The sequence below is a fragment of the Neofelis nebulosa genome, chromosome 2 (assembly GCF_028018385.1).
Source record: "Neofelis nebulosa isolate mNeoNeb1 chromosome 2, mNeoNeb1.pri, whole genome shotgun sequence".
Lineage (NCBI taxonomy): Eukaryota > Metazoa > Chordata > Mammalia > Carnivora > Felidae > Neofelis > Neofelis nebulosa.
The window spans coordinates 48,616,746-48,637,075 of NC_080783.1; the positions used below are offsets into that span (position 1 = coordinate 48,616,746).

The window sequence follows — 20,330 nt, forward strand, 5'->3', positions numbered from 1 at the left end:
CCTTTTCCTTCAGGAATGTTCACTTATAGTTTTTACTTTTCCTTTGGGATTGTTCATTGTCAGTACATAGAAATGTGATTGAGGGGCGCCTGGGTGGTTCAGTTGGTTGAGCCTCCGACTTCAGCTCAGGTCATGATCTCACAGTTCGTAAGTTTGAGCCCCACGTTGTGCTCTGTGCTGACAGCTTGGAGCCTGGAACCTGCTTCAGATTCTGTGTCTCCCTCTCTCTGCCCCTTCCCAGCTCATGCTCTGTCTCTCAAAAATGAATAAACATTGGAAAAAAAAAAGAAATGTGATTGATTTTTCTATGTTGATTTTGTATCCAACAACTTTGATGAATTCATTTACTCGTTTTTTTTTTTAATTTTAAATATTTATTTTTAAGAAAGTGAGAGAGAGAGAGAGAGAGAGAGAGAGAGAGAGAGAGAGAGAACAAGAACAAGTGTGTGAAAGAATCTGAAGCAGGCTCCAAGCTCTGAGCTTTCAGCACAGAGCTGGACATGGACCTCGGACCCACGAACTGTGAGATCATGATCTGAGCCAAAGTCAGACACTTAACTGACTGAGCCACCCAGGTGGCCCTGAATTCATTTATTCTAAAATTTTTGTTTCTTTTTGTATGGACTCTTTAGGGTTTTCTACATATAAGATAATGTTATCTGTGAACAGAGATCATTGTGTGTCTTATCTTCCAATTTAGATGCCTTTTATGTCTTTTTAAGTGCTCTGACTAGGACTTCCAGTATGTTGAATAGAAGTGGTAAGACTGGGCAATTTTGTTTCCAATCGTAGAGGAAACTCCTTCAGGCTTCCACCCTAAGTAAAATATTAGTTCTAGGTTTTCCACATATGGCTATCATTACTTTGAAGTAATTTCCTTCTATTCCGAGTTTGTTGAGTGTTATCATGAAAAAGTATTGACTTTTGTTAAATGTTTTTTTTCTGCATTAATTTAGATCAGAGTATGTGTGTTCTTCATCTTGTACTATGTTGTATTAAATGGGCTGATTTCTATATGTTGAACCTCTCTTGTATTTCTGGGACAAATCTCACTTGAGTCCTGGTGTAAAATGTTTTAATGTGCTGTTGCATTCTGTTTGCCAGAATTTTGCTAAAGAGTTTTGCATCAATATTCAGCAGGGATGTTAATCTGTAGTTTTCTTGTAGTGCCTTTTTCTAGGTTTTGGTATCGAAGTAATGCTAGCCTCATGAGTTTGGAAATAGTCCCTTGTATACAATTTTTTGACAAGAGTTTAAGGAGGATTGATGTTAATTCCCCCTTAAATGTTCGCTAGAATTCACCATTCACTAGTGAAAACATCTGGTCCTGAGATTTTCTCTGTTAGGTTTTTGATTACTGATTCAATCTCCTTACTAGTCTGTTCAGATTTTCTATTTTTTTTTTTCATGATTCAGTTTCAGTGGTCATGTATTCCTGGGAATTTATCCATTTCCTCTCAGTTATCCAATTTGTTGGTGTATAATTGTTCATAATACTCACTTATAATCCTTTTTATTTCTGTAAAATAAATTGTAATGTCCCTTTTTTCATTAATAGTTTTAGGTTTTTGAGTCTTCTATTTTTTTCCAGAGGCCATCTTGCAATAATTTTGTCAATTTTGTTGGTGGTTTTGAGGAACTAACTCTAGGTTTCACTGATTTTCTCTATTGTTTTTCTATTTTGTATTTTGCTTATCTCTGCTTTGTATTATTTTCTTCCTTATCCTAGTTTTGACTTTAGCTTGTTTTTCTTCTTTTATTTAAGATATAAAGGTAAGTTATTGTTATAAGATCTTTATTAATGAATTTACACCTATAAATTTCCCTCTTAGAACTACTTTCACTCTATCCCATAAGTTTTAGTATATTGTTTTCATTTTCATTTGTCTCAAGTATTTTCTAATTTCCTGAGTGATTTCTTCTTTGACCCATTGGTTGTTTAAGAATGTATTGTTTTGGGCACCTGGGTGGCTCAATCGGTTAAGCATCCAACTTCCACTCAGGTCATGATCTCACAGTACGTGAGTTCCAGCCCTGCATCCGGCTCTGTGCTGACAGCTCAGAGCCTGGAGCCTGCTTTGGATTCTGTGTTTCCCCTCTCTCTCTGCCCCTCCCCGACTCATACTCTGTGTCTCTCTGTCTCAAAAATAAATTTTCCAGTTCTCCTGTTGCTATTAAATTCTAAATTCATTCCATTGTGATTGAAAGGATACAGTGTATAATTTTAATATTTTACAATTTATGAACACTTGTTTTGTGATCTATATGTGGTATCCTGATCACCCAGCCTATGTTCTATGCTGGATAATGTTCCATGTACACTTGAGAAAAATATGCATTCTGCTGTTGTTGGGTGGAGTGTTCTGTATAGGTCTGTTAGTTCCAACGGATCTATAGTGTTGTTTTAGTCCTCCATGTATTCCATCTGGATGTTCTGTCCACTATTGAAAGTAGTCTGTTAAAGTCCTCTATTACTGTTATTTCTGTCTTCAAATTTGTCAGTGTTTGCTTCATCTATTTTGGAACTCTCAAGTTTGTTTCGTATATGTTTATATTAGTTATGTCTTCTTATTGAATGAACCCTTTTACCATTATAATAATGTTGTCTCTTGTTTTTCACTTAAAGTCTATTTTGTTTGATATTGGTATAGCTAACCTTGCACTCATTCGGTTTGTCTTTGCTTGGGGTATCTTTTCCTACCTGTGTGTATCTTTATTTCTAAAGTGAGTCTCTTATAAACAATATATACAGATCTTCTTTGACTTATGAAGGGGTTAGTCCTGAAAAACCCATTATAAGTTGAAAATATCATAAATAAAAAATGCATTTAATATACCTAAACTACTGAACATCATAGATTAGCCTAGTCTACCTTAAACATGCTGAAAAAACATTAGTATACAGTTGGGCAAAATCGTCTAACACAATGCATATTTTATAATAGAGTGTTAAATATTTCTTGTAATTTATTGAGTACTTAACTGAAAGTGAAACACAGAATGATTATATGTGTACAGAATAGCTGTTCATATATTGGTTGTTTACCCTCATGATTGGGTGGGTGACTGGGAGTTGTGGCTCACTGCTTCTTCCCAGTATCACAAGAGAGTGTTGTACAGTGTATTGCTAGCCTGAGAAGAGCTCAAAATTTAAAATTCAAAGTACAAGTTTTTACGGAATGGGTATTACTTTTGCACTATCAGCAAGTCAAAAAATCATAAGTTGCACCATCATAAGTTGGAGACTATCTGTAGTTGGATATTCTTTTTGAAGTTCCTTCTATTAATCTGTGTTTTTTTAAAGCGTTTAGTCCATTTATACTAAATTACTGATAGGGAAGCACTACTTTTGTCATTTGGTTAGTTTTTTTCTGTATGTCTTATAGCTTTTTTATCCCTCATTTCCTTCACTGCTGCCTTCCTTTGTGGTAGTTGATATTTTGCAGCTACACAGTTGGTTCCCTTTGCATTTTATTTCAGGAATAGTCTATAGATATCTTCTTTGTTGTTAGCATAGGGATTACATACAGAATCCTAAAATGATGACAAATTGACACCAGTTTAACTTCAATTGCATACAAAACTCTACTCCTTTTAGATTAACCCCCTTTTCCTTCATGTTTTTGATGTCCCCAGTAATGTCTTTACATCTTTTGTACCCATCTGCAGAGGTTTATACTTATTTTTGTATTTATCTTTTAAATCTTGTAGAAAATAAAGAGTGGAGTTATTAAGCAAAATGATAATACTGGTTTTTACATATATGTCCATGTATTTACCTTTGCTAGAGAATTTTATATTTTTATATGGCTTTGAGTCACTGTTTAGCATCTCTTACTTTCAACTTGAAGGACTTCTTTTAGGATTTCTTCTGTACCGTGTCTGGTGGTAATAAAATTCTTGTTTTTGTCTTTTTATCTTATAATGTCTTTATTTCTCTTTAATTTATGAAGAGTATTTTTGCTAGTTATAGAGTTTTCATTTGATATTTTTCTTTCTTTCAGGCCTTTAAAAATATCATTCACTGCCTTTTGACTTGCAAGCTTTCTTCTGAAAATTTCCCCGAGTGTTCTGTGGGGATTTCTTATAGACAATGACAAGTCATTTCTCCCTTGATGCTTTCAGGATTCCCTTTTTATCTTTGGCTCTTGACACTTTGATTTCAATATGTCTTGGTTTCGTCTCTGTATATCTATGCTACTTGGAGTTCATTAAGCTTATTGTATTTGTATACTCATGACATTTTGCAAATATGGAGGGTTTTAAAGATCATTTCCTCAAATAATCGCCCTGCCCTTTTCTCTCCTTCTTCTGGAAATCCCATGATACATATATTGATATGTTTGATAGTATCCCATAGGTTCCTCATGTTATGTTCACTTTAGTCTATCATTTTTTGCTCCCCAGATTCCACAATTTCAAATGACTTGTGTTCATGTTCTCTTCTGTCTGAGTCTGCTTTTAAACCCATCCAGTGAAATTTAAATTCAGTTATACTTTTCAGCTCCAGAACTTCTCTTTGGTTCTTTTTTATAAGTTATATTTCTGGGGTTTTTTTTATTCTCATATTGCTCATATACTTCCCAATTTTCTTTAGTTCTTTGTGTTTTCCTATAACTTTTGAACATATTTAAGATAGTTATTTTAAAGTCTGTTGTATATGTCCAATTGTGTGCTTCTTTATGGACATTTTCTGGACATTTGTTTAGTTTCTTTAAATGGGGCCTCTTTCCATGTTTCTTTGTATGTATAGTGAACTTATGTTGAAATTTAGGCATTTGAAGAAACAACTACCTCTCCCAGTTTTTAGAGATTGGTGTGGAAGCCCTTTACTAATTAACAGGACTCAACCTTGAGAACAATCTGAGGCAGAACCTTAAGATTTTATATCTTTTCTCAGCATACATCCTTTTGATCCTATGTATATGCTTTCTTTTTTCAATTTGTCTGACCTGGTTTTGTTTTTGGTTTTGGTTTATTTTTGCTTATTTTTAAAAATAATTTTATTTTGTTTCATCATGATAAATGTACTCTTTAATCCTCATCCCATATTATCCCCTTTTGGTAACCATTGGTTTGTTCTCTATAGTTAAGGGTATTTCTTGGTTTGTCTCCCAAGAGTGGATATGTTTGTCTTATTCCTGACCTTAGGGGGAAACACCCAGTTTTGCACCATTGAGTATGATGTTGGCTGTGGGTTTTTCATATAAGGCCTTTATTATGTTGAGATATGTTCCATCTAGACCTACTATGCAGAGTTTTTATCATGCATGTGTGTTGTACTTTGTCAAATGCTTTTTCTGTATTGATTAAAGTGACATTTGGTTCTTATCCTTTCTCTTATTGATGTGATGTATCATGTTGATGGCTTTGTGCATATTAAACCACCCTTGCGTCCTAGGAATAAATTCCACTTGATTGTGGTATATGATTTTTTACATTATTATTGAATTTGTTTTGCTTGTATTTTGTTGGCAATTTTACATCACTATTCATGAGAGATATTAGCCTGTAGTTACTTTCATTATGGTGTCTTTATCTGGTTTTAGTATCAGGCTGATACTGGCCTCATGGAATGAATTTGGATGTTTACCTTTCTCTTGTATTTTTTGGAATAGTTTAACAAGAATGTGTATTAATGCTTCTTAAATGTTTGTAGAATTTGCCAGTGAAGCTACCTGGTCCTGGGTTTTTGTTTTGGGGAGGTTTTTTTTATTATTGTTATTACTGATTCAGTTTCATTGCTAGTGATTGGTCTGTTCAAATTTTATATTTCTTCCTGCCTTAGTTTTTTTTTTTTAATTTTTTTTTCAACGTTTTTTATTTATTTTTGGGACAGAGAGAGACAGAGCATGAACGGGGGAGGGGCAGAGAGAGAGGGAGACACAGAATCGGAAACAGGCTCCAGGCTCTGAGCCATCAGCCCAGAGCCTGACGCGGGGCTCGAACTCACAGACTGTGAGATCGTGACCTGGCTGAAGTCGGACGCTTAACCGACTGCGCCACCCAGGCGCCCCAACCTGCCTTAGTTTTGGTAGGCTATATGTTTCTAGGAATTTATCCATTTCTTCTAAGTTGTCCAAGTTTTTGGCATTTAGGTTTTCATAATATTCTGTTAAAATTGTTTGTATTTCTGTAGTGTTGGTTGTTATTTTTCCTCTTTCATTATTAATTTTGTTTCTTTGGGATATCTTTTCTTTAAATGAATTTCCTAGAGGTTATGATCTTTTCTTTTTTTTAAATATATATTTATTTTTTAAAGAGAGAGACAGAGTGTGAGTGGGGGAGGGGCAGTGAGAGAAGGAGACAGAACCTGAAGCAGGCTCCAAGTTCTGAGCTGTCAGCACAGACTGATGTGTGACTTGAAATCATGGACCACAATATCATGACCTGAGCTGAAGTCAGATGCTTAACCAACTGAGCCATCAAGGCACTCCTGTTGATCTTTACAAAGAACAAGCTCCTGGTTTCATTGAACTGCTCTTTTTCTTTCTTTTCTTTTCTTTCTTTCTTTCTTTTTTTTTAAATATGAAATTTATTCTCAAATTGGTTTCCATACAACACCCAGTGCTCATTCCAACAGGTGCCCTCCTAAATACTTATCACCCACCTTCCCCTCCCTCCCATACCCCCCATCAACCCTCAGTTTGTTCTCTGTTTTTAAGAGTCTCTTATGTTTTGGTTCCCTCCCTTTCTAAACTCTTTTTTTTCCATTCCCCTCCCCCATGGTCTTCTGTTAAGTTTCTTAGGATCCACATAAGACCATATTTCATTCTTTCTCATTGCCATGTAGTATTCCATTGTGTATATAAACCACAATTTCTTTATCCATTCATCAGTTGATGGACATTTAGGCTCTTTCCATAATTTGCCTATTGTTGAAAGTGCTGCTATAAACATTGGGGTACAAGTGCCCCGATGCATCAGCACTCCTGTATCCCTTGGGTAAATTCCTAGCAGTGCTATTGCTGGGTCATAGGGTAGATCTATTTCTAATTTTTTGAGGAACCTCCACACTGTTTTCCAGAGCAGTTGCACCAGTTTGCATTCCCAGCAACAGTGCAAGACGGTTCCCGTTTCTTCACATCCTCGCCAGCATCTATAGTTCTCCTGATTTGTTCATTTTAGCCACTCTGAAAGGCATGAGGTGATATCTCAGTGTGGTTTTGATTTGTATTTCCCTGATAAGGAGTGACATTGAGCATCTTTTCATGTGCCTGTTGGCCATCTGGATGTCTTCTTTAGAGAAGTGTCTATTCATGTTTTCTGCCCATTTCTTCACTCGATTATTTGTTTTTCGGGTGTGGAGTTTGGTGAGCTCTTTATAGATTTTGGATACTAACCCTTTGTTCGATATGTCATTTGCAAATATCTTTTCCCATTCCATTGGTTGCCTTTGTTTTGTTGATTGTTTCCTTTGCAGTGCAGAAGCTTTTTATCTTCATGAGGTCCCAATAGTTCATTTTTGCTTTTAATTCCCTTGCCTTTGGGGATGTGTCGAGTAAGAAATTGCTGCGGCTGAGGTCAGAGAGGTCTTTTCCTGCTTTCTCCTCTAGGGTTTTGATGGTTTCCTGTCTCACATTCAGGTCCTTTATCCATTTTGAGTTTATTGAATGCAAACTCCATTGAGTTTATTGAATGGTGTAAGAAAGTGATCTAGTTTCATCCTTCTGCATGTTGCTTTTCAGTTCTCTTAGCACCATTTGTTAAAGAGACTGTCTTTTGTCCACTGGATATTCTTTCCTGGTTTGTCAAAGATTAGTTGGCCATACTTTTGTGCATCTAATTCTGGGGTTTCTATGCTATTCCATTGGTCTATGTGTCTGTTTTTGTGCCAATACCATGCTGTCTTGATGATGACAGCTTAGTAGTAGAGGTTAAAGGCTGGGATTGTGATGCCTCCTGCTTTGGTCTTCTTCAAAATTACTTTCGCTATTTGGGTTCTTTTGCGGTTCCATATAAATTTTAGGATTGCTTGTTCTAACTTCGAGAAGAATGATGGTGCAATTTTGATTGGGATTGCGTTGAATGTGTAGATTGCTTTGGGTAGTATTGACATTTTAACAATACTTATTCTTCCAATCCATGAACACAGAATGTTTTTCCATTTCTTTATGTCTTCTTCAATTTCCTTCATAAACTTTCTATAGTTTTCAGCATACAGATCTTTCACATCTTTGGTTAGGCTTATTCCCAGGTATTTTATGCTTCTTGGTACAATTGTGAATGGGATCAGTTTCTTTATCTTTCTGTTGCTTCATTGTTAGTGTATAAGAATGCAACTGATTTCTGTACATTAATTTTGTATCCTGTGACTTTGCTGAATTCATGTATCAGTGTAGCATACTTTTGGTGGACTCTATCAGGTTTTCCATGTATAATATCATGTCATCTGCAAAAAGTGAAAGCTTAACTTCATCTTTGCCAATTTTGATGCCTTTGATTTCCTTTTGTTGTCTGATTGCTGATGCTAGAACTTCCAACACTATGTTAAACAACAGTGGTGAGAGTGGACATCCCTGTCGTGATCCTGATCTCAGGGAAAAAAGCTCTCAGTTTTTCCCCATTGAGGATGATATTGGCTGTGGCCTTTTCATAAATGGCTTTTATGATCTTTAAGTATGTTCCTTCTATCCCGACTTTCTCGAGGGATTTTATTAAGATAAGATGTTGAATTTTGTCAAATGCTTTTTCTGCATCGATTGACAGGATGATATGGTTCTTATATTTCTTTTATTAATGTGATGTATCACGTTGATTGATTTGCGAATGTTGAACCAGCCCTGCAGCCCAGGAATGAATCCCACTTGATCATGGTGTATAATCCCTTTATAAGCTGTTGAATTCGATTTGCTAGTATCTTATTGAGAATTTTTGCATCCATATTCATCAGGGATATTGGCCTGTAGTTCTCTTCTTTTACTGGGTCTCTGTCTGGTTTAGGAATTAAAGTAATACCGGCTTCATAGAATGAGTCTGGAAGTTTTCCTTCCCTTTCTATTTTTTGGAACAGCTTGAGAAGGATAGGTATTATCTCTGATTTAAATGTCTGGTAGAATTCCCCTGGGAAGCCATCTGGCCCTGGACTCATTTGTTGGGAGATTTTTGATAACTGATTCAATTTCTTCGCTGGTTATGGGTCTGTTCAAGTTTTCTATTTCTTCCTGTTTGAGTTTTGGAAGTGTGTGGTTGCTTAGGAATCTGTCCATTTCTTCCAGGTTGTCCAGTTTCTTGGCATATAATTTTTCATAGTATTCCCTGATTATTGTTTGTATTTCTGAGGGATTTGTTGTAATAATTCCATTTTCATTCATGATTTTATCTATTTGGGTCATCTCCCTTTTCTTTTTGAGAAGCCTGGCTAGAGGTTTATCAATTTTGTTTATTTTTTCAAAAAACCAACTCTTGGTTTCATTGATCTGCTCTACGGTTTCTTTAGATTCTATATTGTTTATTTCTGCTCTGATCTTTATTATCTTTCTTCTTCTGCTAGGTTTAGGGTATCTTTGCTGTTCTGCTTCTATTTCCTTTAGGTGTGCTGTTAGATTTTGTATTTGGGATTTTTTTTGTTTCTTGAGATAGGCCTGGATTGCAATGTATTTTCCTCTCAGGACTGCCTTCACTGTATCCCAAAGCATTTGGATTGCTGTATATTCATTTTCATTTGTTTCTGTATATTTTTTCATTTCTTCTCTAATTGCCTGGTTGACCCATTCATTCTTTAGTAGGGTGTTCTTTAACCTCCATGCTTTTGGAGGTTTTCCAGACTTTTTCCTGTGGTTCATTTCAAGCTTCATAGAATTGTGTTCTGAAAGTATGCATGGTATGATCTCAATTCTTTTATACTTATGAAGGGTTGTTTTGTGACCCAATATGTGATCTGTCTTGGAGAATGTTCCATATGCACTTGAGAAGAAAGTATATTCTGTTGCTTTGGGATGCAGAGTTCTAAATATATCTGTTAAGTCCCTCTCATCCATTGTATCGTTCAGGGGCCTTGTTTCTTTATTGAACCTGTGTCTAAATGATCTTTCCATTGTTGTAAGTGGAGTATTAACGCTCCCTGTAATTACCACATTCTTATCAATAAGATTGCTTACGTTTGTGATTGTTTTACATATCTGGGGGCTCCTGTATTCAGTGCATAGACATTTATAATTGTTAGCTCTTCCTGATGGATAGACCCTGTGATTATTATATAATGCCCTTCTTCATCTCTTGTTACAGCCTTTAATTTAAAGTCTAGTTTGTCTGATATAAGTATGGCTACTCCAGCTTTCTTTTGACTTCCAGTGGTATGATAAATAGTTCTCCATCCCCTCACTCTCAATCTGAAGGTGTCCTCAGGTCTAAAATGAGTCTCTTGTAGACAGCAAATAGATGGGTCTTGTTTTTTTTATCCATTCTGATACCCTATGTCTTTTGGTTGGCACATTTAGTTCATTTACATTCAGTGTTATTATTGAAAGATATGGGTTTAGAGTCATTGTGATAAATGTAGGTTTCATGCTTGTAGTGATGTCTCTGGTACTTTGTGGTCCTTGCAACATTTCACTCACAGAATCCAGCTTAGGATCTTTTGTAGGGCTGGTTTAGTGGTGATGAATTCTTTCAGTTTTTGTTTGTTTGGGAAGACTTTTATCTTTCCTTCTATTCTGAATGACAGACTTGCTGGATAAAGGATTCTTGGCTCCATAGTTTTTCTGTTCATCACGTTGAAGATTTCCTGCCATTCCTTTCTGGCCTGCCAAGTTTCAGTAGATAGGTCTGCCACTAGTCTTATTGGTCTCCCTTTATATGTTAGAGCGTGTTTATTCCTAGCTGCTTTCAGAATTTTCTCTTTATCTTTGTATTTTGCCAGTTTCACTATGGTATGTTGTGAAGAAGATCGATTCAAGTTACGTCTGAAGGGAGTTCTCTGTGCCTCTTGGATTTCAATGCCTTTTTCCTTCCCCAGATCAGGGAAGTTCTCAGCTATGATTTTTTCAAGTACATCTTCAGCCCCTTTCTCTCTCTTCCTCTTCTGGAATTCCTATTATACGGATATTGTTCCGTTTCACTGCATCACTTAGTTCTCTAATTCTCCCCTCATACTCCTGGGTTTTTTAATCTCTCTTTTTTTCAGCCCCTTCTTTTTCCATAATTTTATCTCCTAATTCACCTATTCTCTCCTCTGCCTCTTCAATCTGAGCTGTGGTCACCTCCATTTTATTTTGCACCTCATTTATAACATTTTTTAACTCCTCATGACTATTTCTTAGTCCCTTGATCTCTGTAGCAATAGATTCTCTGCTGTCCTCTATACTTTTTTCAAGCCCAGCCATTAATTTTATGACTATCATTCTAAATTCTTGTTCTGTTATATTGCTTAAATTGTTTTTGATCAATTCATTAGCTGTTGCTACTTCCAGCAGTTTCTTTTGAAGAGAATTCTTCCATTTTGTCATTTTGGATAGTCCCTGGGGTGGCGTGGAACTGCAGGGCACTTCCTCTGTGCTCTCTGGAGTAACTTGCCTTGGTGGGCGGGACATAGTCAGACCTGATGTCTGTCCCCAGCCCAGTGCTGGGGACACAGTCAGACTGGTGTGTACCTTATCTTTCCCTTTCCCAGGGGCAGGATTTACTGTGGAGTGCTGTGTCCCCTGTCTGGGCTACTTGCACACTGCCAGGCTTGTGGTGCTGCTTTCATGGGGTCTGGCGAATTAGCCAGAGTGGATCCACAAGGTGCACAGGGGCGGGAGGGGTAGGTTTAGCTCGCTTTGCCATCAGTGGTCCCCTGCGGGAGAGGCCCCGCAGCACCAGGGAGGGAGGCCGACCAGTCAGAGGGATAGATCCACAGAAGTACAGCGTTGGGTGTTTGTGAAGTGCAAGCAAGTTCGGTGATGGGAACTGGTTCCCTTTGGGATTTTGGCTGGGGGATGGGTGAGGGAGATGGGCAAGGGAGATGGCGTTGGCCAGCGCCTTTGTTCCCTGCGGAGCTGAGCTCTGTCTTCCAGGGCTCAACACCTCTCCCTCCTGGTGTCCTTTCACTCTCCCGCTCTCTGAGCAGAGCTGTTGACTTATAACATTCCAGATGTTAAGTCCCGCTGACTGTCAGAACTCACTCTGTCCGGCCCTTCCACTTTGCAAGTCAGACTTGGGGGCTCTGCCTTGCCAGGCGGGCTGCCCATCCACCCCCACCCTGGCTCCCTCCCACCAGTCTGTGTAGCGCACACCACCTCCGCCCTTCCTAGCCTCTTCCGTGGGCCTCTTGTCTACGTTTGGCTCTGGAGAGTCCGTTCTGCTAGTCTTCTGGCAGTTTTCTAGGTTATTTAGGCAGATGTGGGTGGAATCTAAGTGATCAGCAGGACACGGTGAGCCCAGTGTCCTCCTACTTCTTTCTTTCTGCCATCTTCTCTCCTCCTACTTCTTTCTTTCTTTCTTTTTCTTTCTTTCTTCTCTCTTTCTCTTTCTTTCCTTCTTTATTTCTTTCTTTGTTTCTATATCATTTATTTTGGCTCTAAACTTTATTATTTCCTTCCTTCTATTAAGGTTAGGTTGTTTATTTGAGATTTTCCTTGTTTCTTAAGGGAGGTCTGTGTTGTGACCAACTTCCCTGTTAGAACTACTTTTGCTGCATCCCAAATTTTTGGACCATTTTGTTTTCATTTTCATTTGTTTCCATGTAATTTGTAATTTCTTCTTTGATTTCTTGGTTCACCCATTCATTGTTTAATAGCATATTATTTAACTTCCATATTTGTGGTCTTTCTAGATTTTTTTCTTGTGTTTCATAGTGTTTCATAGTGTTGTGGTCAGAAAAGATGCATGGTATGACTTTGATTTTTTTTAATTTGTTGACACTTGTTTTGTGGCCTAATGTGTGATATATTCTGGAAAATGCTCTGTGTATACTTGAAAGGAATGTGTATTATTTTGCTGTTTTAGGATGGAATGTTCTGAATATGCCTGTTAAATCCATCTGGTCCAGTGTGTTATTCAAAGCTATTGTTTCCTCACTGCTTTTTGGTTTGGATGCTGTCCACTGATGTAAGTGGGGTGTTAAAGTCCCTTACTATTATTGTCTTACTATCAGTTATCTCTTTTATGTTTGTTATTAACTGTTTTATGTATTTGAGTGTTTTCATGTTAGGTGTATAAATATTTACAATTGTTATATCCTCTTGTTGGATTGTTGCCTTTCTTATTTTATAATGTCTTTGTCTCTTGTTGTCTTTGTTTTAAAGTCTACTTTGTCAACTATAAGTATTGCTACCCCAGGTTTCTTTTGGCATCCATTTGCATGACAGGTGTTTCTCCATCCCCTCACTTTCAGTCTACTGATGTCTTTTTTTGAAGTGTCTTGTAGGCAGCATATAGATGGGTCTTATTTTTAAATTCATCCTGACACCCTATATGTTTTGATTGGAGCATTTAGTCCATTTACATTCAGAGTAATTATTGATACTTATTTATTGCCACTTTTTAATTTGTTTTGTGGTTGTTTCTGTATATTTTCTATGATACTTTCTTCTTTTGCTCTCTTTTATGGTTTGTTGGCTTTCATTAGTGATACACTTGGATACGCTTCTCTTTTTTCTTTACATATGTATTACTGGTTTTTGATTTAGGGTTACCATTAGGTTTGTATAGGACATCTTATGTATAGAGCAGTCTATATTAAGTTGATGGTGGCTTATGTTTAAATCTAATTTTTACTCCTTTCCCTCCCATGTTTTAGATATATGGTATCATATTTCATATCCTCTTATTTTTGAATCCCTTGACTGATTTTTACAGAAATATTTATTTTTACTTCTTTTGTGTTTTTTACTTTTCCTAGTCTCACTTATTGTCTTCCTTTCCACTCCAGGTGTCCTTTTTAATATTTCTTGTAAGATTGGGTTAGTGGTCACGAGTTCCTTTAGTTTTTGTTTGTCTGAGAAACTCTTCATTCCTTCTTCTATTCTGAATGATAGCCTTGCTGGATAGAGTGTTCTTGGTTGCAGATGTTTCCCTATCAGCATTTTGAATATATCATGCCACTTCCTTCTGGCCTGCAAAGTTTCTGCTGAGAAATTCACTGATAACATTATGAAGTTTCCCCTTGTATATAACTGTCTTCTTTTCTTTTGCTGCTTTAAAATGTTTTTATCACAGTTTTTGCCATTTTAATTGCTCTGTCTTGGTATGGACCTCCTTGGGTTGAATTTTGGGGGAAACTCTGTGACTCTTGGATCTGGATATATGTTTCTTTCCCCAAATTTGGGAAGTTTTCAGCTATATTTCTTCAAATAAATTTTTTGCCCCCTTATCTTTTTCTTCTTCTGAAATCTCTATAATGCAGATGTTATTATACTTGATACTTTCTTAAGTATCAAGTAATTGGTGACTGAGTTCCCTGAGATAATTCTCAGTTTGTGTAATTTTCTTTCTTCTCTTTTTGACAGCTTGATTTCCATTACTCTGTCTTCCAGGTCATTAATTTGTCACATGTGACTAGATCTGTTTCTATGTGTTAGAAAAGTTAGCCACTCTTTGCTCTTTAATAATCATAGCCTTATGGAGAAGATGTCCTGTAGTGCCCTGCAGTGCAGTATCCTTGTTCCCCAGGACCTGGCACTTCAGGGAGTATCTCCTATGTGTATTGCGTGTGCTCTGCTATTGAGTCTTGGCCTCTTTTTCCTTCAGTCCAATTGTTTGCGGAGGCTGTCTTTGCCTATTGTGGGCAGCAAGATGTGCAATGGTCTGCTTGCAAAATGAGACCTGCCCCTGCTACTGCTGCAACTGAGGTCCTGAAAAATTTGAGAGGTCAAATAATGTGGTATTTACAGGGTTTGTGCTGGTCTTCTGGGGAAGGGGTCTGCAGTGCTGAGACTGAGGTTAGCATGACTGGGAAGGGTGGATCTGGTGAAGTATGGGGGGGGGTGCTTGGTGCAGGCAAGTTAGGTAAGAACTGCTGTGTTGTTTCCTGAAGGTGGCCCTTGTTTATGCTGGAGGGAAGGGGAGGGAAATGGCACCTGCTAGCTCCTTTGTTCCTGAAGGGGCCTACCCAAGATCCTTGTGTCTCTGGGCTGTGCTCTGACAAGAGCAGATCATTCTCTCCCCTGTCTGCCCCCTGAATTTTTCAAAATGCTGGTTCTATGCTGTATCTGCATGGGCTGTTTGTCAAGCTGTCTCTTTTAGGGCAAGGATGCCACTTCCTAACACCTTCTGAGCTCTATCATAGCCAAGCCTGCTGATTTTTAAAATTCCAGACTTTAAGTCCTGCTAGTTTTAAGAACTCATGAAATTTGACTCCTCTTAGTCTCAAAGGCAAATATTACAGAGGTTCATTCTCCTCATTTGTTGGCTTCCCTGTGTGAAAGTCTGTATTCTGCCCTTCTAGGTGCCACCCGTTCCCTCCCTATCACAGAAGCCCATGGTCTGTTTTGTTCGCACACCATGTTTTTACCCTTTCTACCTTATTGATGTGGCCTCTTCCTTGCCTTTAGTTGTGGAGTTTCTTGTACCAGTCTTCCTGGTTTAATTATGGCTGGCATGGGTGTTATCTAGTTGTATCCATGGGACAAGATGAGCTTAGGTTCCTCCTAATCTGCCATCTTCTCAGCTGAACTTCAAAGACTCCCTCTGTCTGATGTGCTTTTAAACATTTTATTTTCCAAGAATGCTTCCCATCATGCTTCTTCTCAGGGTCTTTAATATTCATTACATCCCCCTGCCTGTAAGCTCTTACTCTCAGGTGCATCTGCAGTCCCCAGTGATTTTCATGCACTGTGGCACCCATCAGCTGCCTTCTGTGATTTCAGGCATGGATCCAAACTGTGCCACTGTCTCAGTCTATTTAGGTGAGACAGAAACATTCCCTCGGGCACCCGACAGGTAGGCCAGAACAATGCAAACAAGTTCCAGTCTGCTGTTTCCAACCCAAGGGAGGGAACTGAGAATTGAGCCATTTCTTCCCAACTGTGTCTTGTCACATTGCAGAGAGGATTGGGCAAAGGCAAAGAAAAATCTGTGGAATTTCCTACTGGTTTGAATATGCCTTTTCCTTGATGAGACATTCACTTGGTTGCTGCAGATATTTGACTGCTTGTCAGAGCTCGTATAAAGTTGTTTTATCAGTATGTCGTTGGTTTTTTTTGTTTGTCTTCCTGAGGAAATAAGGGACTGCAGTTTCTTGGTCTGCCATCTTGCTCTAAATTTACATTTATTTGATGTTATCTGTGCCTTCTGTCTTCATCATTAAAATAAACAGTAGAGAGGTGCCTGCATTACTAGTGTATTTTAAAACAACCATTATGCAGGAAAAAGAGGCAATGATGGGCCAGGAATAGATGTCACAAAAATAGTGTCAGTGTTGAAAATAAACAGTTCCTTTATGGTATGTGGAAAGAACTGTAACCAGGCAAGTTTTTCTTCTTATACCTATTGCATCTCCTATAGTCTTATAAACTTAAGAACAATGTTGAAGAAATTTGAGCTCTTCTAGATACAGTTATTAGATTTCAAATCTACAGTATACTTTTCTCTGTCCTCTATAATTGCCACATACTCCAGACTTTGCCTCTATAGTCGTCCAAACCTGAATTGTCTTTTCATGTAAATTCTTTCTATCCTTAGAGGACTACATCAAACTCCATTGTTTTTTAGAGTTCATCTATGAACCGTCTACCTTACACTGCTCCATTTCATCTTTGAATCGTTCCTACAGGCAGTTATATACACTGGAACATTTAATTCATGAAGAGAGTTGAACAGGAACCCTTTGGGCTCATAGTACAGATACTGTTATGCCTGTCTCCCAGGGTAAAAAAAATATATATATATATATTCATATATAATATATATTTCATATTTCATATATAATATATATATGAAAATTCTTGATCCAAAATACTGCTATACAAGAAAAAAAAATGTACAAACCAGGTAACTATAAATTACGGATCAGGTAGAAGGGGGAATGCCTCAGGAAGTCTTCACAGTGGGAGGCTATAGGTGGGAAGAATATGAAGGAATGAAGGAAAGTCTAAGGCTGAATACTGCCCAACCATAGTTTTACCAGGGGCCTCATTCTTCCAATAAGTAATACTTTCATCTCAAACTTCTGTTTTTATATTGCTTAAATTTCACATACCTGGAAGATGAAATCAGATCTTCTAGGTTATATGAAGATGAACTCATAATTCTGTGTATGAAGTGATGTGTTGGTTCAGTAGTAAGATTCCTTTCTTCTTTCTGGAAAAGTGAAAACCATTTGTCACATAGAGATTGACACGTACTTTCTCACCTTATTGGCATATTTTAAACTCTAGTCTACACTACAATGAAAAAAATATCTAGAAATCACTTAAAAGATGGATGAACCCCATGATTCTCATTAAAAGATCTCTTTCCAATATGTATTTTTTGGGGAATGACTTAGTGAGGATGATCCATTATAATATGGGAGTTTGAATAGATTTTAAATTTCAGATTGTTTGAAGAATATAGTTTTCCATTTCTGTACTTTACAAATATTTTAAATCATACCTTACCAGCTTCAAAAAGGAAAAGAAAAGAGACATAACTCTGTTCAATTCAGATGCTTTTCAGATCAATTATCTTAACATGTACTCTGATCTATTTGTTGGGAAGTCATGTGTGATTTCATGACCATATTTTTTACGAGAATATTATTGTAATTTTTCTTAAAATCTCAAAAAAAGCAAATATTGAGATTATTGTTCATATAATCCATTTTGAATTTTGCTATATACAATTTGCTATACATTTGCTATATACAATTATGCTATATGCTATAACATTTCTTTGGCTACCTATAAAGCCAGCATTTCTGAATATGAGGCTCAAGAAAACTATTCTGCAGACTGCATCTGGTCATGAAATCATACATAGCTTCCCAACAAATAGACCAAAATTTGTGTGAAGATAATTTACTTGTTAAGCTTCTGAATTGAACACAGTTGTATTTCTTTTCTTTTTCTCTAGCTCATCTCAGCTTCTGTATTTACACATGAATCATGTTAATTGGATAATCAATAGAGTTGTCTCACCAGGAAATCCCAAATCATACAAAGTTTACAAAAACATGTTTTGGTACTAATTTTTGGACATGGCCAACCCCCTATGATCACTGAAGTTGAGGCTGTCATTTCAGAGTTATGATACCAGGGACAAGAGCTATACCCCATGATAATGGTGGAGTTTATGGGCTGATTACAAGGATGATACTTAAAATATTTTGATTAGCCTGTTTATTTTGGGCATGTTGGCTAAGTAACTTTTAAGAAAAAAGTTGGCTATGTAGCTTGCCCAAAGGAAACATAGCTATTAAAGGAGAGTCAGGAATCAAACCCAGACAATTTGAATTTGTATGGATCTTTTTTTCACTTCCTCCTATGTTGACCCAATCTAGTTCTATCCTACTTGTGTAAGTCTTCTTACACAAAATGTTCAATTTTGGCTGTTATTTACCAGCCAAAATAACAAAAAGGACTGGAATCGATTAAATGATATATTTAAAAAAGTAGCTTGCATTTATTTTCAGTGGTTTTCATTTTCTGTTCTCCTTGGGCTTCTAACTAATCTAGGTCTCTTTCAATTATCTGCTTTCCCTCAGTTGAGTCTCATGGTTTCATCTGTTAATAATTCTGTTATACTGTAATTAATACCAGGCTTGGGAAGAGACTGGAACCATGTAAGTATTCATTACTGCCTAATTAAGATACATTCATGGACAGAATATCTGAAGATCTCTATTCTTTGCGTAAATATCTGGTCACTGACAGTTATGTTTCTCATTCACCTTACTCTGTGGCTTTTTCTTCCAAGAGTCTGTTTCAGTCATGGCTGTTGAGCACGTGGCCATGTCAAACTCAGCAATGGTTCTTTTAACTTTTCTCCCCTTAAGTTCTATTATATGATTTGAGGTTCCTTCAGTACTTTCAATATTTGCACTGGATGTGGACTGACAACATTTTCTTAAAGAAAAAAAATTTTTCAGGGTGTTTGTGCTTAGTGTTGGCTTGGGAGAAACAACTTTGCTTTCCACTGGCTTCATGGCTTCTTTCACTTGGTCTTCAAATTGCTCTCTGAAGTATTCTTCTTTTACAACCTCTCTTAAAACAACTTCATCTTCAGACATTAGTCCCTCTTCTATGATACTTTCTGAATCTTCTTGATCAATATCATGAGCTACTAACCGAATGATAAGATCTTTTTTGGTCTGAACATCCTTTAAAAGCTCTACCTTGGTGATATCAGGCTTTCTTATATTCTGAAATGAATTTCTGCAAACAGCCTGGAATTGAAGGTACAATGAATATTAAAAACCAATGCTTCATTCACTCTTTCTGTGGTTCTATTGTAATATAGCTATTTTAATATGATTTATAGTTTCAATTTAAGTGGTATTATCTTTCAATGCCACTACTCGTATAAAGAAGAAACAAATGAAAGTTATAAAAAATATTTGTCAGTATCTAGCGTTTTTTTTAATATTCCAGAGATCATATTAATCTGCCAGAATTTACTCCTAAGTGTAGAGGAAGGTCTAACATAGGTTTCCTTCTAGTCTTTTTCTTTTTCTTTCTTTCCTTCTATTTATTTATTTATTTAGCTTAAATTTTATATTTTGTTGCATCATAATTTACTTTTTGTTTTTTCATTGACTTTGAAAGTTTGGGGACAGAAGTAGACACTATAATCCACTTTTCTAAAATTCTACATAGGCAGTCATAGAGAATCCAAATGTACATATTTGTAATAAAAAAGCAAGGTATTGTCTGATATTGGCTTTTTAAAACGATGAATAACCAAACTGGTGACGGCCTTTGACTCCTCAATCCCTGTTCTTCCACTCCTGATCCTGGTTATATTTTCCAAAAGAATCTTCACAACATAACTCTTAATGTTTTTCTTACCCTCCCAAGTCAAGTCAATGGAAAACTTTCCATTTTCAATGTTTAAGGACAGATCAAAGAAAAGACAATGATAATTAAATAACAGAATTTCTCTAATTTCTGTAGCCTTTGATGATGCCACAGAACCTCCAAACTGAGTTAGTAATCTTAGACTTCAACATCCCTTTGTAACACTGTGATCCAGTTTTTCAGATAATGATGCCCTAAAAAAATATCTTCTGTGGAAACAAAATATAGAAACAGCTTTTTCAAGAAGATAAAACACAATCAATTTTGATTTTCTGTGTTAGTAGAGGGAACTAGTGGTTTAGAAATCAAAAATAATTCCATATGGCTTTGGAATTTGTTATTATATATAGTTTGATATGTATATTCCTAGTGTGTTGGGAATTTATAGTACTCAAAACAGAAAACAAAGTACTG

The 20,330-nt window shown here is 36.7% G+C and overlaps 1 protein-coding gene across 3 annotated transcripts in view; it reads right to left on the reverse strand.

Annotated features, from left to right (window-relative positions):
• Positions 1-20,330, reverse strand: part of FSIP2 (fibrous sheath interacting protein 2) — a 94,750-nt gene that overhangs the window by 12,291 nt on the left and 62,129 nt on the right. For 2 of the 3 annotated variants that reach the window (XM_058711937.1, XM_058711929.1), the window contains 2 exons: positions 18,791-19,285; positions 17,120-17,220 (listed from right to left, as the gene is read on the reverse strand). In XM_058711937.1, the coding sequence (XP_058567920.1) occupies positions 17,120-17,220; positions 18,791-19,285 (596 nt within the window). The remainder of the gene's footprint in view (positions 1-17,119; positions 17,221-18,790; positions 19,286-20,330) is intronic. The other variant, XM_058711948.1, reaches the window with a different exon arrangement.